Source organism: Pygocentrus nattereri, chromosome 3 (assembly GCF_015220715.1).
Source record: "Pygocentrus nattereri isolate fPygNat1 chromosome 3, fPygNat1.pri, whole genome shotgun sequence".
In the NCBI taxonomy this organism is placed as follows: Eukaryota; Metazoa; Chordata; class Actinopteri; order Characiformes; family Serrasalmidae; genus Pygocentrus; species Pygocentrus nattereri.
In genome coordinates, this window is record NC_051213.1 from 13,860,415 (window position 1) to 13,877,774 (window position 17,360).

The 17,360-nt window shown below is 37.7% G+C and overlaps 1 protein-coding gene across 2 annotated transcripts in view; it reads right to left on the reverse strand.

Moving 5' to 3' along the window:
• Positions 1–17,360, reverse strand: part of LOC108431241 (piezo-type mechanosensitive ion channel component 2) — a 143,376-nt gene that overhangs the window by 115,876 nt on the left and 10,140 nt on the right. For both annotated transcript variants that reach the window (XM_017704263.2, XM_037536789.1), the window contains exon 2: positions 3,658–3,753. In XM_017704263.2, coding sequence (XP_017559752.1) covers positions 3,658–3,753 — 96 coding nt within the window. The remainder of the gene's footprint in view (positions 1–3,657; positions 3,754–17,360) is intronic.

Below are 17,360 nucleotides of genomic sequence, written 5' to 3' on the forward strand. Positions count from 1 at the left end.
TTCTGCGTTCAACTCTGTTCCTTTTTCTCTTGGTGTTTGCAGTGACATATTTGTTTCTAGCAGTATCTGAGCTCAGGACTGTCTTTTCTCTAAGCTATTGGTAACTAGCAAAGATACTTTCTCTAGATAGACAAAGCACTTCTTGTAAGTCGTTCTGGATAAGAGCGTCTGCTAAATGCTGTAAATGTAAATGCAAATGTAAATGTTTAATTAATGCAGATATTTCTGTGTTTGTTCAAACTTGCACATTTTGCTCTTTTTCCTATTTTTCATATTCCTCCCCATTTTTATGGATCAATAGCATATCATACAGATTTAGAAACCATATAAGCAGGTCTATTTCAGTTTACCTCAAACCTCACCATGGTTTAGGCTAAATATGCAATGATCTGGGCTTGCAGCATCCGCTCAGCTCCAGTTCAAAACTAAAGAAGCACACTTTGAACACTGAACATGTGCTCTCTGGCATTTAGGGCCAAGTGCATAATGTGTAAATCTGATTTTTACCATAGTATCACCAAACACTTTTGGCCAAACTATCTCTGGGGATCACCTATTAACTCAGGGACTAAACAGCACTTCTGCAGAAGGTGATCCCCCAGGCTGGCATATCATGTGCTACATGTTTCTACAGGTCTTGAACATAGAGAAGAAGCAGCCATCACCTCTGGTGTTTCTTCAACCCTTCTAATACTATCAGTCAGTGAGTTAAACAAACACAAACACAGAAAGCTCTGCAGGCAGCCCCTGTGAAAAAAAATATTTGGCTTGCTTTCATACAATTTGTCAAGACAGCATCCAACACCTTTGACTGAATATAGAAATTTGGCTTGACAGAACATGTGCGCTGTAAGTAGTTAATACTATACCATTATTGACAGTCCATATATCAATCAGTCTTGCAGGTTGGTTAAACACAGAGGCAGAACAATGATCTCACTCCACTTCCCCTAAATCTCCAAATGACCAGATACGACTGGGACAAAATATACAATGCTGATCATTCTTGCTCATCAGACTAATCATGTTCTCTTCCTGTAATCACACTACACTGCAACGTCAGCAAGGGTAAAATAACTGTGACTCTACAGTGTATGTGGCAGCTGTGTCTGAAGTCTAAGATTTGATTATGAAAATGAAGCCAAAAACAAATTACACAATAAACTAAACTAAAGATAAATTATGGGATAAGCTGAAGATAAGCTGAGGATAAATTATGGCGCTTGCATTCAAAGATGTATTTTGTATGTGTGTATTTTTGTTGAAATATTTCCTATCAGAGATCAGGCTGGGAGGAGTAATGCTACTTTTCAGACTTCAAGAGCAACACTGTTGCATTAAACGCTGAGCAGAGATGTTGGCTTAAAGCCACTGTGCTGTTCTGCATATAACACTTCAGTGCTGAAATATGTCTGTTTTACAGTGAAGCAGGATTGCATGCAGAAATGAAAAGAGATGTGTTTTTGGTAACAATTAATAAAAGCTAATTTTACTAGGAAAAGTTCACTTTAAATCTAGCATGCACTGATGTGGCCTGAGGTTCAAACAACGGGCGTGATAAGGCAACAGTTGAACTAGTGAACTGATGACACATATGCGGGGGTGTTGGGGGTGAGAGGAGATCGGAGACACACACTGCATTCCTCTCCTGCTTGGACTCTCCTCCCCCTTACACACACCACTCAGTGCAGCTATCAATGATGTTCTGTTCTATGAAGTTTATCTGTGAAAAGTTCTCATTTTTTTGACTCATTATTACTACCAGTTATTAGTTATAACTACTCCAAGTTATTCGTTTTTAGGAGATGAATGGCCATGTTACACATTAATAAGAGCCTAGACCTAAATCCTGATGGGCCCATTGTTCATGCATGTAATTTGTACAGTATATGACATTCTTTTAACTTAATTAATTAAACAACACAAACAGAAAACTTCTGTAACAGAAAACTTTAAGGGAAATGTCCAAAATCATGCTAGATTTTCACCAGCATTAGTGTGGTCTGATATATAAACGTAAGTGTTCTAAACATCTAGCTAACATACACTCACCGTGCACTTTATTAGGAACACCTGTACACCTTTTCATTTATGCAGTTATGTAATCAGTCAATCATGTGCCAGTAGTGCAGTGCATAAAATTATACAGATACAGGCTAGCAGCTTCAGGTACTGTCTATATCAACTGTCAAAATAAGAAGAAAATATGATCTCAGTGATTTTGACCGTAGCATGATTGTTGGTGCTAATCTACTGAGATTTCCACTCATAGTCTCTAGACTTTACCCAGAATGGTGCAATAAAGAAAAACATCCACTGAGCAGCGGTTCTGTGGATAAAAATGCCTTGTTGTTCAGAGAAGTCAATGGAGAGCAGACACATCTCAAAATGCACAGCATGTTGAATCTTGAGGTGGATGGGCTACAACAGCAGAAAAGCCAGTCAGGTTATGTGAACCAAAAACCAAAAGCTGAGGCTTAAGTGGGCACAGGCTTACCCAAATGGGACAGATGAAGGCAGGAAAAATGTAGCCTGGACTGATGAATCTCGATTTTGAATAAGGCACACAGAAAGTAGAGTCACAATTTGGCACCAACACCATAAATCCATCAACCCAATCTGCCTTTTGTGAACAGTCCAGGCTGATGGAGGTGGTGTAATGGTGTGGGGAATGTTGACACGATTGAATGCTACAGCCTGTTTGACTATTGTCGCTGACCTCTTTATAATTTGTGCATCCCATGTGCATTCCACAATTTACCATCTTCTAAAGCTTAATTCTAAGATGATAATGCACCATGTCACAAAGCAAAAGTCATCCCAAACTGGTTTCATCAATGTGACAGTGAGTTCAGTGTTCTTCCTTGGCCTTCCCAGCCACCAGATCTGAATCCAATAGAACACCTTTGGCATGTGGATCTGAGACTGTATTGAGAGCAAAGGGAAGGCCTACCTGTTATTAGTATAGTGTTCCTAATAAAATGCACGGTGAGTGTATATGCAGTGGTCAAAAAAAAAAAAAAAAATCAGGTAAGATGGTGGGTTCTAACAACTGAGTGTAAATGGGAATAATCAAAATACACCCAAAGCAACCTCACATGTAAATCTTAAATGTAGGAATTAAAATATGTATAATATGCATTTTAACTAACATCCCATATTGACATTAATCTATGAATGAAGGGAATGAATGGCAATTTTACAAAGAGGTGATTTGTCACTTTTTAGGTTGATAATCCAATTTTTTCACTGTGCTACTGTGTTTTTTTTAGCCTGGCAGCACAATTAGCAAAAAAACGTAAGGATCCTTTTCTGTTTAATAACCAAATTATCATAGCTACGCACCAGTTTATCATGTTTGTGTTTTATGAGTAACTATATTTGGGTTGTAGCAAGGTTATGTCACAGGTTATTTATTTTTTTTAACGATAAATAATACAATGATATTTTCCAAAATTATGGTTAATTAAATATGTTTATTAACATAAATACACAAAAGTAGTCAGACTGCATATATCTTTTGTGCAGAGCATGTTATGTATATTGTTTTTGCAATAAATCACATTACATCATTACCCAGTAGCCTCCATTTCAAAGTTTCAATATAGACGGGGGGCACAGTGTTGAATTCTGGGTTTATGGTTGTTGAATTCTCACCTTGCATTGTTGTCTTTGTTGGCTCTGCAAACAGCGGGATTAGCAGGAGGTAGATGAGGTAGATGAAGGACAGCAAGTTGTACCGGAACAGACATGCTACAGCAAAAGAGAAAGCAGAGAAGATTAGGGTGAATGTTTCTCTCCTTCCCACAGGCAAACAGCAGACGTCTTTAAGACCATAGCAAATCAAAACCCTGGATTACAGCAGAGCCTCTAATTAGACACGGCAGGTATAACACCAAACACTCCATGGATTAAAAGACTGAGATCATACACAGTATTGCTAAATCCTTTCAGGCCCTTTAACAGGGGAAGGTTAGCCAATAGGCTTGCTGCTGCTTGCTCTGCAAGGCATGCATGTAGCGTTTGACATTCAACATTTTTTGACAGCAGACTTTTGCAGTGTGGGGCAAACGTCCAAACCTTCAAGCTCGTGCCAAAACAATAATAAAATCTCCAATTTGTTTATGCCTATTCCAAATAAAAATAAACTCTGCAGAGATTGCGTTATATTACATAGATAAGACTGAGTGATGTCATCTCTGTTATCACTGACAACACAAAATGCTCCATTCAGCCAACTGAAGCATGTTTCTAAAATATGACACGTGCAATGTCCAAAACAAATTAAGCAAATATTCAGACTCAGTAATCACAAATGAAACCATTCAAGGTAAGCATAGTAATTCTAAGTAAAAGTCATATACGCATATTGATATACTGAGACCACTAGTGGCGGTGGTTGTTTGTATCATCTTAGAGTTGTCTTGGACTTGGCCAATGGTCTCAGCAAATTTAGTCTCTGGCCTTGACCAAGACCACTCAATGCTTTGAAAAATGATATTTATTTGTATTTTCTTTCTTTTAACAGTAACCAGTGTGTACTGGCTCATCCTCAAACTACTCAAAACCAAATCACTGCATCCATTTGTGTTTGAACTACATTGGGAAACATTTGTTTGTCAGTAAAAGAGGAGATATATTATTATGATTTAAATTTGATGAAAAGTTATTGTGTGTACAGACTTGTTTCATGTGTTTTATTCCTTTATATTTTTGCCTTGTTTGTGTCAACTCCTGACACTGAAACAAATAGAAGAGTGAGAAGTGCAGACTTGAACTTGCCATAGTGGTTTAAACTGAATTCAAATCTATCAGATTATATACTTTTATTTGAACAGTATAGCAAATAAAAATAACAGTCCTATTGATCCATGTGTTTAATTTGGTCCAAGTGAATTTTAAGTCAATTTTTAGGTCAATAAACAATTTTAAGAAGACAAAGAGATGAGAACTGGGAGCAGTTAATTTTTAATTTCAGCTTGGTCTCAAAGAGGACTTAACCTTTGGGGTCTCAGTCTTGACTAGTTTAGTTTTTAACTTCTCTGAAAATCGACAAAGGCGGTCTTGACCACAGTCCTACTTACAAGATACATCTGGACTGTCAGCTACTGTGTCATCTAGTACAAGTGTCTTGGGGAATTGCTGAGCAGTGCTGTGCAATGCTGATTGGACACTACCAATGCTAACCGAAATACTAATGTTTGATATATAATGTCAATATCTGCATAACACATGTCTGTGACTGATGTCTTTAAGTATCTAATCTAAGCTAATCTAAACTAAGGCTTACTATTCAGTAACTACTTCAACTGGTTGAGCTATTCTTAGATTACAGAAGTGTGTTATAAAACTTTGGGCTAATACAAGGGGTTAATGAGTACAAGGGGTTAATAAGTGAATATGTATAGGCTTTATCATGCTTGTTTATGTATATCATCTCTGTCCAAAGAAAAGGAAACTTTACAGAAGAAGGCAGAAACCTTCTTAACCTTTAATATGAGCTAATATAAAGATATTTATTCAGAGCTAAGTCGTGGGGAGCAATATGCTCCGGGCGGGGTCTCCCAGGGCGAACAGATCTGGAGTGAAGACCCAGAGTAACGCAATCCAAAACACCACCATGCACAACACACACAAAAATCGTGTTCCCTGCCCGGAAGAGGGTCACCAGGACCTACACCTGGAGCCAGGCCTGGGGGTAGTATTCCTTGGCGAGCGCCAGGCAGCCCACGTAACATGACAGGGCTTAGCCCAAAGAGGCAATGTGGGAAGACCTTGTGGGCCCACCACCTGCAAGGTCGAGAGGGTCTCCTCAATGCAAATTAAAATCACAGAGAGTAAAACTCTGACTGTTGTGTGTGCTTATGCACCAAACAACAGGTCAGAGTATTCAGCCTTCTTGGAGCAAGTGGGCGGGGTTCTGGAAAGGGTCCCACCTACAGACTCCAAAGTCTTACTGGAAAACTTCAATGCTCACGTTGGCATTGACTGGGAGACCTGGAGAGGCGTGATTGGGAAGAATGGCCTGCCCGATCTAAACCTGAATGGTGAATTGTTATTGGACTTCTGTGTCAAGCATGGATTGTCCATAACAAATACCAAGTTCGAACACAAGGATGTTCATAAGTGTACATGGTACCAGAGCTCCTTGGGTCAAAGGTCAATGATTGACTTTGTTGTTGTTTCATCTGACATGGGACCATAAGTTCTGGACACTTGGGTGAAGGGAGGTGCTGAGCTGTCAATTGATCACCATCTGGTGATGAGTTGGATCAGATGGCAGGGAAGACTGATGGTCAGACCCGGTAGGCCCAAGCGAATAGTGAGGGTGTACTGGGAACCACTGTCAGAGGCCCCTGTTTGGAGTGATTTCAACTCCCACCTCCGGGAGAGCTTTTCTCATGTCCCACAAGAACCTCCTGGTGGACACCGGTGGTGAGGGAGGCCGTCAAGCTGAAGAAAGAGGTACCGACAGGCAAAAAAGGTGGCACCCACAATGGTGGCAGAAGCAAAATCCAGGGCATGGGATGAGTTTGGTGAGGCCATGGATAAAGACTTTCATTCGGCCTCAAAGAAGTTCTGGACAACTGTCCGGCGACTCAGGAGCAGTCGGGGTGGCTGCACCCAAGTTGCATTTGGCAAGGGTGGTGAAACTCTGACTTTAAATGAGGATATTGTCGTGCAGCCACCCCGACTGCTCCTGAGTCGCCGAACAGTTGTCCAGAACTTCTTTGAGGCCGAATGAAAGTCTTTATCCATGGCCTCACCAAACTCATCCCATGCCCTGGATTTTGCTTCTGCCACCATTGTGGAAGGAGCACTTTGAGGAACTTCTTAATCTGGAAGACGTGCGTCCCTCACAGTGATTTAGGGCTAAACATACTGCACACAACAAAATGTTTAACTTGAATTGTGATGAGCTGACAAGCTGATCAAACACCTGATCATAGTTGCAGGATGCAGATGCTCCAGAACAAGATATTTTTTCTGTTGAAAGCAGAAGGAAGTCACACAAAACGTTTGTTATCTAGGATAGAGTTTTTTTCTCCAGCTGGGTTTGAGAAATCACTGACATTTTGTAATGTGTTTTTTTTTTTGTTTTTTTTTAGGATTACTGAGAGGGTTATATTAGGGAAGTATATTTATGGTTAGAGGTGAAGGTTTAGCAAGCTTCGTGATAAATGTTCCCAGTACAGTCCCACTGGACTCCAGTGTTTGTCCAACCCTTCCTTTTGCCACTTTCTGCCTCCCTGGATTCTGCAAGGCCCTGTTCTATACTCTACATGATCCAGAAAACTGCACAAGTGCAGGATCTGCCAAACTGCACTTGACTAAATGAGGCCTATCGCACTTGACTAAATGAAGCTGAGGCCATACAGGCACTGACTGACTCACTGCATGCACTTCCTGTTTCTGAGGTCGTAGGACCGACCAAAGCAATGCGGAGGTGACAGGCCGAGGGCTTCTGACTCTGGATAATTATTTTTCCTCTGTTTTTCCCCACTCCTATTGAAGTGTTGCGAGCTGCACGCCATTGTGTATTTTTTCAAGGACCATTTGTTTTCATCGATTTCCTTGCAAACACAAGACTTGTTTTTTCTGACAAATTGTGCAATGCTAATTGTGTGAGGGCAGGCGAGGAAAGCGAGGCCTTGGTTTGTCTCATTTAAAGCCACATCCTGGCTTTTCCAAAGTTGGAAATTAAACACAGCTTAAACTGTAATGGGCAACCTCCCAACTGTCCCCTGTGGCCTGCTGCTGACCGCACGAAAAACGTTTTCTCTAGCATTGAAAACCAGGGGATCCAGCAGTGCTATTTAGCATGACACAGATCATTTGGGTTCTTGATAAATTATACATTATCATAAATGAATTTGTCTTCTGTCAGCTTTACACTGACTAGGTCTAAACATAGAACCTCCCAAAATGTATACACATGAATACTACTGACTGCAAACTCATCAATAACTCTAGAGGAGGTATGTTGTTTGTGTCAGTTTTGGGCTTCTTGTTAAAAGATTCAGAAAATGATAACTGAAAAACCCTCAAAGATATGCATTATTTTCATATCCAAACTGACCATTTTTGTTGATGTTTATGTCTTTAGCCTCACCACATGGTGCTTGTGAACAGGGATAAATATTATGTCAGCTTTGGGTTTCAAGATGGTTTCCATATCAATGAGTAATTCTTTATTTTTTCATAGCAGGGTTCTCGAGTGGGATTTTTTTGGACCTCCAAGGGGAAGGTTGTTTCTGTGGTATTAGCGGGATTAGCCTGCCATTAACACTTCCCAGATGGTGACCTCATTTTGGCAGCAACACAAGGTGTTGGCCATGGGGCAGGGCTTTCACCTCAGCTGTGTCTTCAGGTCATAATGTCTGTTTAAAGGGGCAATAATAAGCCTCATGTCCTCACAAATACACCATCCCCCCAACTTATGCATGTTTATATTCTTCATCTAATGGCAAATGCAAAACATATTTTTTATCCAATAATATATTTCACAACTTAAAGAGCATGTGAGCACTGATATTGTAAATAGGGATTGAATAATATAGTGGTTTGCTAATAACATTGGCTGATACTGAGGTGTCACAGATTTTTTGGTACCAATGATTTTTCCAATTACACCAATTATTAATTGATTGTTTTATACTGTATTGAAGCTCTCACTAAATAAAACATTTTACTTTTTCAAGATTTTTGCTGTGGTGACTTTATAGAGACAGATAGATAACCATATTTATACATCTATATCAGCAATATGGGCTCAACTAGTACATTTGTCTACCAAACATACCAAGAACCTCCAACCTTAGTACAATATTCAAGCAATCTTCTAATTTGCTAATTATGACCACAATCTTTCCAGTTCCCAAACTAGACAGCCAAGTTATATGCCAGCTTTGTTTTAGCTGGTTCAAAAATACTTAAAGTATTTCAATGGTACACTATAAAAATGGTATTCTAGCTTAAAAAAGGGTTAAATTAAAAAAGAAAGTTAAGCTAAAATCAACTTCTAATAATACGTTGACAGCATCATTCTTGTTCTTTAAGCGTCCTTTTAGAAGTTTTATTAACTCAAACTTTTAAGGTAACTAACTTTGTTAAGAAAACAATTTTCTTCCAACAGTGTAAAAAATCAATTACATGTATGTATGAATCCTTCTTGAATGGTTGTTTCAATACACATACAGTAAAGATGGATTCATACATCTATAGTAGCAACACAGCTATTTGTTGACATGAATCAGTGGGAGTCTTAAACTGATGCCTATCAAGGAATAAGATTAATGCAAGTAAAACAAAATTCGTGTGGTGTGGAGAAATCAAATAGCTGGCAGTTCTAAGTCAACAGTAATGCCACTAAGGAACTGAATTCTGAATCATTCTATTATTACATTACTTGTTTTTGCCATTACTGCTCTGTCCAGGATCTCATCTTAATTTCCGAGGCCTTTTGCCTCTCCTCTTTTTTTGTTCCAGTACAGTCTGCAAGGAATTTTGGACAGTGACCTAGTTTTTGTTTTTTGGCTCTTTAATCCAGAACAATGACGTTTAAATGAAACAATGAGGTCAAATGACTATGAAGTTAAATAGGAGAGATTTCAGATCTATAGTGGTGGAACCACAGAAAAATCACAGCCTTTTTATACAAAATCCTCCCACTTCAGAGGACCAAAAGTAAGTAGAAAATTGGCTGCTCAGTCATTTTTTGGCCAGCTGTGTGTTGTTGCATCATTAGTTTTTGCACAAAAGAAAACAAAAAGTCTATAGTTGGTTGTAAGTATGGCATGTGCATCTGGAGTCTGTTGCTACTGCCTCTCAAGACCAAAAGAAGTGAAGCGCCCATGCCAGTAAAGCAGGCCATAGTGAGATTGAAAAGTCAAAAAATAGCTAAAGCATGATCTGTGTCACCTTGCTTCTTAGTAATTGCTTCTTGGTACAACTGATACACTAAGAAGTAAGAATGAAATAATAAACTAAACAATAGAAAAAAAAAAACCTGACATACCACAGCAGACAATAGTGAATGACAGAAGAATAGTTTCATCTGTCAAGAAAAACCTGCTAAACAGATCAAGAATGGTTCTCATGGTATAGGCATAGACGTGTTAAAGATGGCCATAAAGGGAAAAATACACCACTATGATCTCAAAGGGTCTTCCACCATGTGCAAACCACAAGTTTCAAAAACAAAATTGCCGGATTACATTTGATAAAATCTGTCTTATGGACAGATAAGGCCAAGATTAACCTGTACCAGAGCAACAAAACAAGGAAAGTGAGAAGAAATTAAGTGCTCATGACCTAAAGTATACCACTACATCTGTATAACATTGTGACATAGGCAACTGGAGACAAACAGAATCATCTTAACTTATCAGATCAATTCAAATCTCTCAAAACTTCACTTTGAAACACAATAGGAATGTTTTTGACTGGCAAAATCGTCTGACCCAAGTCCACTATGAATGCATGCAATCACAAATGCAATAAGCCTCAAGACAAGCAGAAACTCAAAAGGGCACTCCAGCTAAAATGAATAAATATTACTGTAATAAACCAAAATAATATGTTGTAAACATGCTTTTTTGCTTTCTACAGTGGTGCTACCATAGTCTCTGAGATTTAAAGACTAGCAAAACCCCCTTCTCATGACGTTTCTTGAAGTGGGGAGCAAGTTTTTTAAATCACAAGGGCTTTGGGGCAGATAATTTAAGGTATTTTATTTTTTCTCTCTTTCTAGCTGAGTAATGCAGAAGGAGACCAGGTAGCAAATGCTACCACTAGGAAGCCACATGAAATGTCTATATTTATTAGCCTCAACAGCAGTGGACACTCTAACACTTAAGGTTTCTTGTTCATCACATAGGGACTCTTGTAGTTGTATGACATTTTCTTGTGATGTATACTGGGTACTGTTCTGAGACTGCATTGATGTATGAAAACACAAAAACATCCTTTTGTTTTTACAGCTAACCAGCTTTGCCAATAGATCAGGCTTGAATCTGTAGACATGAAATGTGGGCAACAGAATGGAATGTTTTTCAATGCATTATACTACAATAAGGAAAAGGGTGCATGGAAAGATAAATGACCCTTTCACTGTCCTTTCTGGAGGAAAAAGTATAAACACACATAAGTTGCAGTAAATGCCTTTAATAAATATGTGTCTTTAAAAAATGGAGTCATTAAAGGATATTGAGCAGAAAGGACTGCTAGCAGCTGCAAAGCCCTGATGTAGAATCTAAAATCACTAAAAAAGTTAACTGTAGCATTTTTTATGCAACCACGAATTCCACTTCTCAGTTTGGGAACAATTACTTCCAAATAACAATTACTTTTCCACACTCTGATTACAAACACATATAAATCAATTTTACTGTATCTGCATCATATTATAGGGGCATTTCATATGCAGTTTTCTGGCAAACAAAACAGCTTCTGTTGCCAGAATAATTAATCAAACACATGACTGGATACTGTAAATCTGCAATTCACATTTCAATCCAAATCTCTCCTATTGTGCAAGATCTTCACCATTTAGGGTTTAAGGTGAATTGTGGTATATAATACATGCTTCGCAGCTGTTTTGACTCCCAACATTTGTATACATTTCACTTCAGAGAAATTCCTTTAATCAAGAGTTTTTGCTTTCTGTAAAATTCGGCTTGTCTTGCTCGCTCCACTAGCTGCGCCTAATTGAGACGATGGATAGGTAATCTACATCTGAGTAAAGAAAACAATGTATTGCCTAATCTTTTTGCGGTGAAAAGAAAGAGGACGAGAGTTTGACAGCGCAGCGCTGTTGTTGATCTAACAGTCACTCATTTCATGGCACTCAAGAGAACTGCTACAGTATCAGTTACTGTAAGGCAATGACAGATGAGCCATTCCACAATGAAAAAACAAAGTGCACTTCTATGGTAGCTGTGTCAGTGGGAGGTATACTTTGACAACATTCATTTCATTTTTCAGCAGTAACTCTAAGCCTTAGTTGAAAGGTTTGTTTGAATGTAGGTGGCTTGCGATTCAGCAATGGCTATGATAAGAAGGGCCCTTTGTCTCAAGCAGGTCCAAAAGGCCGTACACAGCAGTGTGTTCAGGATGTATACGACTGACATTCATTATAGCATGTTATGACTTTGTGTAAACGTGCAAGTAGTAATCTTCGCAAAACATTGCAGTGACTAAGATTCATGTGTTTTTTTTCCCCAGAAACATGTGCGTTTGATTAGAGGTGCCACGAACTCAGATAACCAATGGAGAAATCCACATCATAATTCAATAATATCACAACGTTTTAGTTGTCACATGCCCCCAGAAAGCCTCACGTCATAAACACAGTCAAAGCCAGGCGTTTCAGTGGCTGTTTAACATTTCAGACCTCAATGGTTCTCTTCAGTTTATGTGTGAGTCAGAACAGTTTTGGCGTTCCTCATCTATGTGGCTCGTGTGTGGAGGAGCTCTGGCTTCTAACAGTGCCTGAGAAACTTTGAAAAACCTCTGGCAGTTCTACAGGCCACGGTGCCCTTTCATTCAAATGAGTCACTAAACCAAGATTATAGCCAAAATGACAAAAAAAAACTTTAAGTCTGTCAGAAACAACAGACAGACCACTAACCATTTTGGAAACAATGTGGCCAAAAGTAGGTCTCTCTTTCATCTGCATTAAAATCATGAGGCATGAGTGGAGACATATGAGTCACTTCACACCAACTCATACAGGTCCTGTCTGGTCGCATCATGAATGTCTATTTAACAAAAATTCAAAAGCAGTTTCTTTAAAACGTGAATTTTTAAAGTTTACTCCATCAGGTTCTAAACTGCAACTTGAATATTTAATAGTTATTTATGTTTATCTGTTTACAGGATAACTGAACTGAACTGAGTGGATATAAATACAACAATAAGTATAATATTTATTTAAAATATTACATTTAATTAAAAAAAAAACAGTTTCATGCTAATAAAGGTCCATAACAAGTTTGTTTATTAAATGATGCCTCATGACAGCAGTGCTTTGCATGAGTGGCATGGTGTGTCCTTGTTTATGCTGATTTTGCAATATTTCATCTTTTAAAATTTAATCTTTCAGTCAGTTTTCTAAACTGTTTTGATTTTGTGTTTTTGCAAAATTAGGCAATAATGTAATTTTCTAGGAAACCTATGAATTAATCAATTTCTGCTTCCAATATTTGAAGCTAAGTATAAGTTCATAATGGCTTCATAGCTGAAAATACATTTTATAGAATATATATATATATATATATATATATATATATATATATATATATATATATATATATATATATTGTATTGAATATATATATTTCAAAGGGGACTAGTTTTATTTCCAAACTTTTTCCTGAATAAGGACAGTTATTGCTGATTAATACATAAAAATTTCCTAACACTTTACTTGAACTCTACTCCAAAACAATGACATAATCGGAGTGATTAAATATGTCAGGTGATAAACATGTCAGGGCACATGCCATATTTCAGTTTCCACAAGTAATGTAAAATAGTGCAAGAGTGTTATCATTATTTGTAATTGCCATGACAGATGCCATAATATTTGATGTAACTGTGGATATCTAACCATTATTAACATGTTACATAAGCTGTCATAGCATCAAATATAATGGTATCTATAAAGACAGTTACTGGTAATGTTAACATGACACTTATATTACTGAACAAAATCTGTCATGACATGCATATGGTGTGTTTATGGCATGGTTATAGCAATGTTAGGTACTAGAGTTAAAGTGTTACCAAAAATTACAGATGTGTGAATATTTTTTAAAACATCACTAATGCCCTAGAAACTCAGTATCCTTTTTTGAGTTGTATTTGTTGTTCTTGGTGCATGTTATGTACAGAATACCATCACATTATTGATAAGCACATCGCTTGTTTTATATTACTCCAATTATATATTTCAAATCTGTGTCCACTATGCACTTTCTACTTGACATATTTTTTATCACTTCATCAAACTTAGGCATTAAATATCCAGCCAAGACTAATTACTGCATTCTGTCTTGAAGAAGACAGCATTGTGCTGCAATAAGAAACCTGCTTCCCTGAAAATATAAGCACATTTCAAGCTGGCCTCTAAGGCTAAAGTTTTCTATTTGGTTAGCTGCTAGCTCAGAAGGTTCCAACGTTCCAGATGCAGACATTTACATCCAAACAAAATACATTGCTGTTGACTTTGAAATAATACCAAAGCAGACAAAAATGTGTCCAAAACATATTAAAAATACCAAAAAATACCAAATTTTATACAAGAGCTAAATATTAATGTCAAGCATAAATGTGTCAGTTCATTGATGCTGGGGAATTTATGGGAGGTTGAGAGGACAGAAACCTCAGGTAGGAATAGACTGTGTGTATGTGTGCGTGTGTGTGTGTAAGTAGAATCAGCAGGACTTTGCGCAAAGTCCTGCTGATTCTACTTACACACACACACACACACACACACACACACACACACACACACACACACACACACACACACACACAATGTTCTTTGGTTGTCTTTTCACAAATAACTGGCTGAATTATTTTTCACATACTGTTTACTTCTTGGACTGCACAGTATAAAGATGCCTGTTGCTCAAACCAGCTTTGCATTCTACTTAAAAACAGATGATGAATGAATGAAAAACAGACATGAAAGCAGTAAAAAAGGTAACTTTCAGAAAGTTCAGGAACCAGTCTCCTGTAGTGGAGTCCAGCAGCATTGTTCCTACACTGAAAAAATGGCATAATGAATTTACATGAGTGAAATGTGGCAAGTAGCTTTATACAAATAAAATGTGCTACACCAACACAGTTCTTCCCAAAACAAGCTAATTGAAATAAAGCAACTGTGTTGATGTAATACATTTTCTTTGTGTGCAGCCCTCTTGACACATTTTAATCATAAATCATTTTGTTTCAGTGAAAGAAAACATTTTAGTGATATTAACATGAAAGACTGGTGGGTTCTTGTGCACTCTCACTGAGAGAAATGGAGCTTTGGACGGTCAAGATTAAACGGTGTCAGATGGTTGCACATGAAGGATTGCACAAACACAATAACTGCCAAAACAAGTAAACTTCAAGATAGAAAATGCACTCACATTTCTTTTTGTGTGCTATCACCCACACAATAATATCATGAACCATTTTTTTCAGTGCCGAGACAAACATAAAGGGGTAATTACTGTGAAATTCACCTTGTCAATAAAAGTCATATAAAAATATTGTTTTCTTTGTATTTTGACTTGCTTAAAAATTTAAAAACTTACTGTTGCTTACTAGGCCTGAAATGCCTAATCTTTGTTATATATTATATGTCTAATCTTTTTATATTGAAATAGCAATTTAAAGAGATTTAAAGAGAAATTTTCAAATTGGCAGAGCTGCAATTTTTATCATGGCTTGCATTATTATCAACATCTACTTAGCAAGTGGTACATGCCAAAATTCAACCTAACAACATTCTGTGAACCACCTGTAGATGACAAATCATAAGCAGTCAAGCAGCCACAGCATTCACCCAGAAAAGCGGATATGCTGGTGCCTTATTGCTGACCATACTAAGGATATCTTGTTTTGAGACTCATCACTACTCATCACTCCAAAATGGCGTGTCATGCTTGGACCCTGATGATTGCTATTTGTGATGTAATTTCTAAATGGATGCAGTGCTCTTATGCTACAAAGGTTCACAGAAATCAACAAAATCTTCAAATTTCAGACAAAAATGAAGTGTTATTTAAATTTCTTGGTTGCAAACAATGATGATTGGTTAACTGCTACTGTGCCATGTTTGGAATGAGGGGAGAGATTCTTCCTCAAAATTCCCTGCAGGTAGTAGATCCCCACCCCCTTCCAAAATTAAAACTCTACATGAGTCATGTCAATGCCATATTCATTGAAAGGTTGAAATGTTTATATGTAGGGAAAAACTCTGTGGACCATTTCCTAAACCCCTCCCTCGCAATCATGTCTACTCCAGCTATTTCACTGCTCTGTTTAGATTGATTCCAAAGTGGAATTATTCACAACTTAAGGTCAGCCACAACATATGACTCACGCAGTGTAGGACTGACACTTTGACAAGGTGTTAATGTGAACCTGAAGTGTATTCCTCATCAGAGATTCCTCCACCCTATTACACTGAGAATTCTCTTCAGCTGAGTGATAGGAGGAGGACATGGGCACTGTCACTGGTAAACAAGCTCTTCATCATTAAGTAAGGAAAAAACTGTATTAGTCTATATATTTGGGCCTCTATACTTGTTAACAAGCTGATAAACTATAATGGCATGCCATTCTACTTTATCAGCCATTAAAAAAGAATAGTAGTCTAATTTAATTCTATGTTCAAACAATAACAATACTTGGTCAAGAAAAAGGTCAACGGTTAGATAAGAGAAGAGTTATGATGTTATTGTGGTCGCATTATAAGACGTTCGGTTTCACAAGGAACAATGTGGTGGATTATTTGGATTTCAGTATTACAAGAGTATAAACTTTCTCTGCACTCATAACCCGAATGCTCAGGTTTGATACGCCCTGTAGCTGCTGTTGCTTCCAGTTACAGTCAAAGCAGTGGTCAGAAAGAAAATATAAACTTGCTGACAATGCAGAAAGATTCTTGGTTAGAATTTCATGCTATTTTGAGAATGACTCAGATCTATGCAAAAAGGTTCATTGAGCCATCTGACTCAGTGCACATTTATGAGAAACCATAATGAGAGGGAAAGCAGATTGTAATCAGAGCGAATAACAGATTCTTTTGTATTTAACAAGACTCTTAACTCAAGATCATGCACCAGACTTCTAAGAATTGACAAGCCTAATGGCAACAGGGTTAGCAGGAGTGCATCAAAAGCATCAAAAGTATTGTGGTATCATGTACAGTAATGTGGATTCTAACTTGATCACAAAGCTCTCAACAAAACCAAATAACACTGTCAAAGCACAAAATGAAACATTTCTTGTTTTTCATTTTACATATAGTAATATGCAAGAGAGAGAGAGAGAGAGAGAGAGAGAGAGAGAGAGAGAGAGAGAGAGAGAGAGAGAGAGAGAGAGAGAGAGAGAGAAAGAGAGAGAGAGAGAGAGGCAGGGGATGCAATTTCACTAGGGATGCTGAAACTTAACTTTTGCATACAACTGTAACAACATTCATAATAAATGGGCCCAAGACATATGGTCCAAAATTACCTAAACTTTGATAAAAATAAATAAATATCTTATTAGATTAATGTACAATAAAGTTTATGGAGTGTTTTCTTCAACAACGTTCCTGTTTAGACATACAATGTTTGATTAAAGAATTATACGCT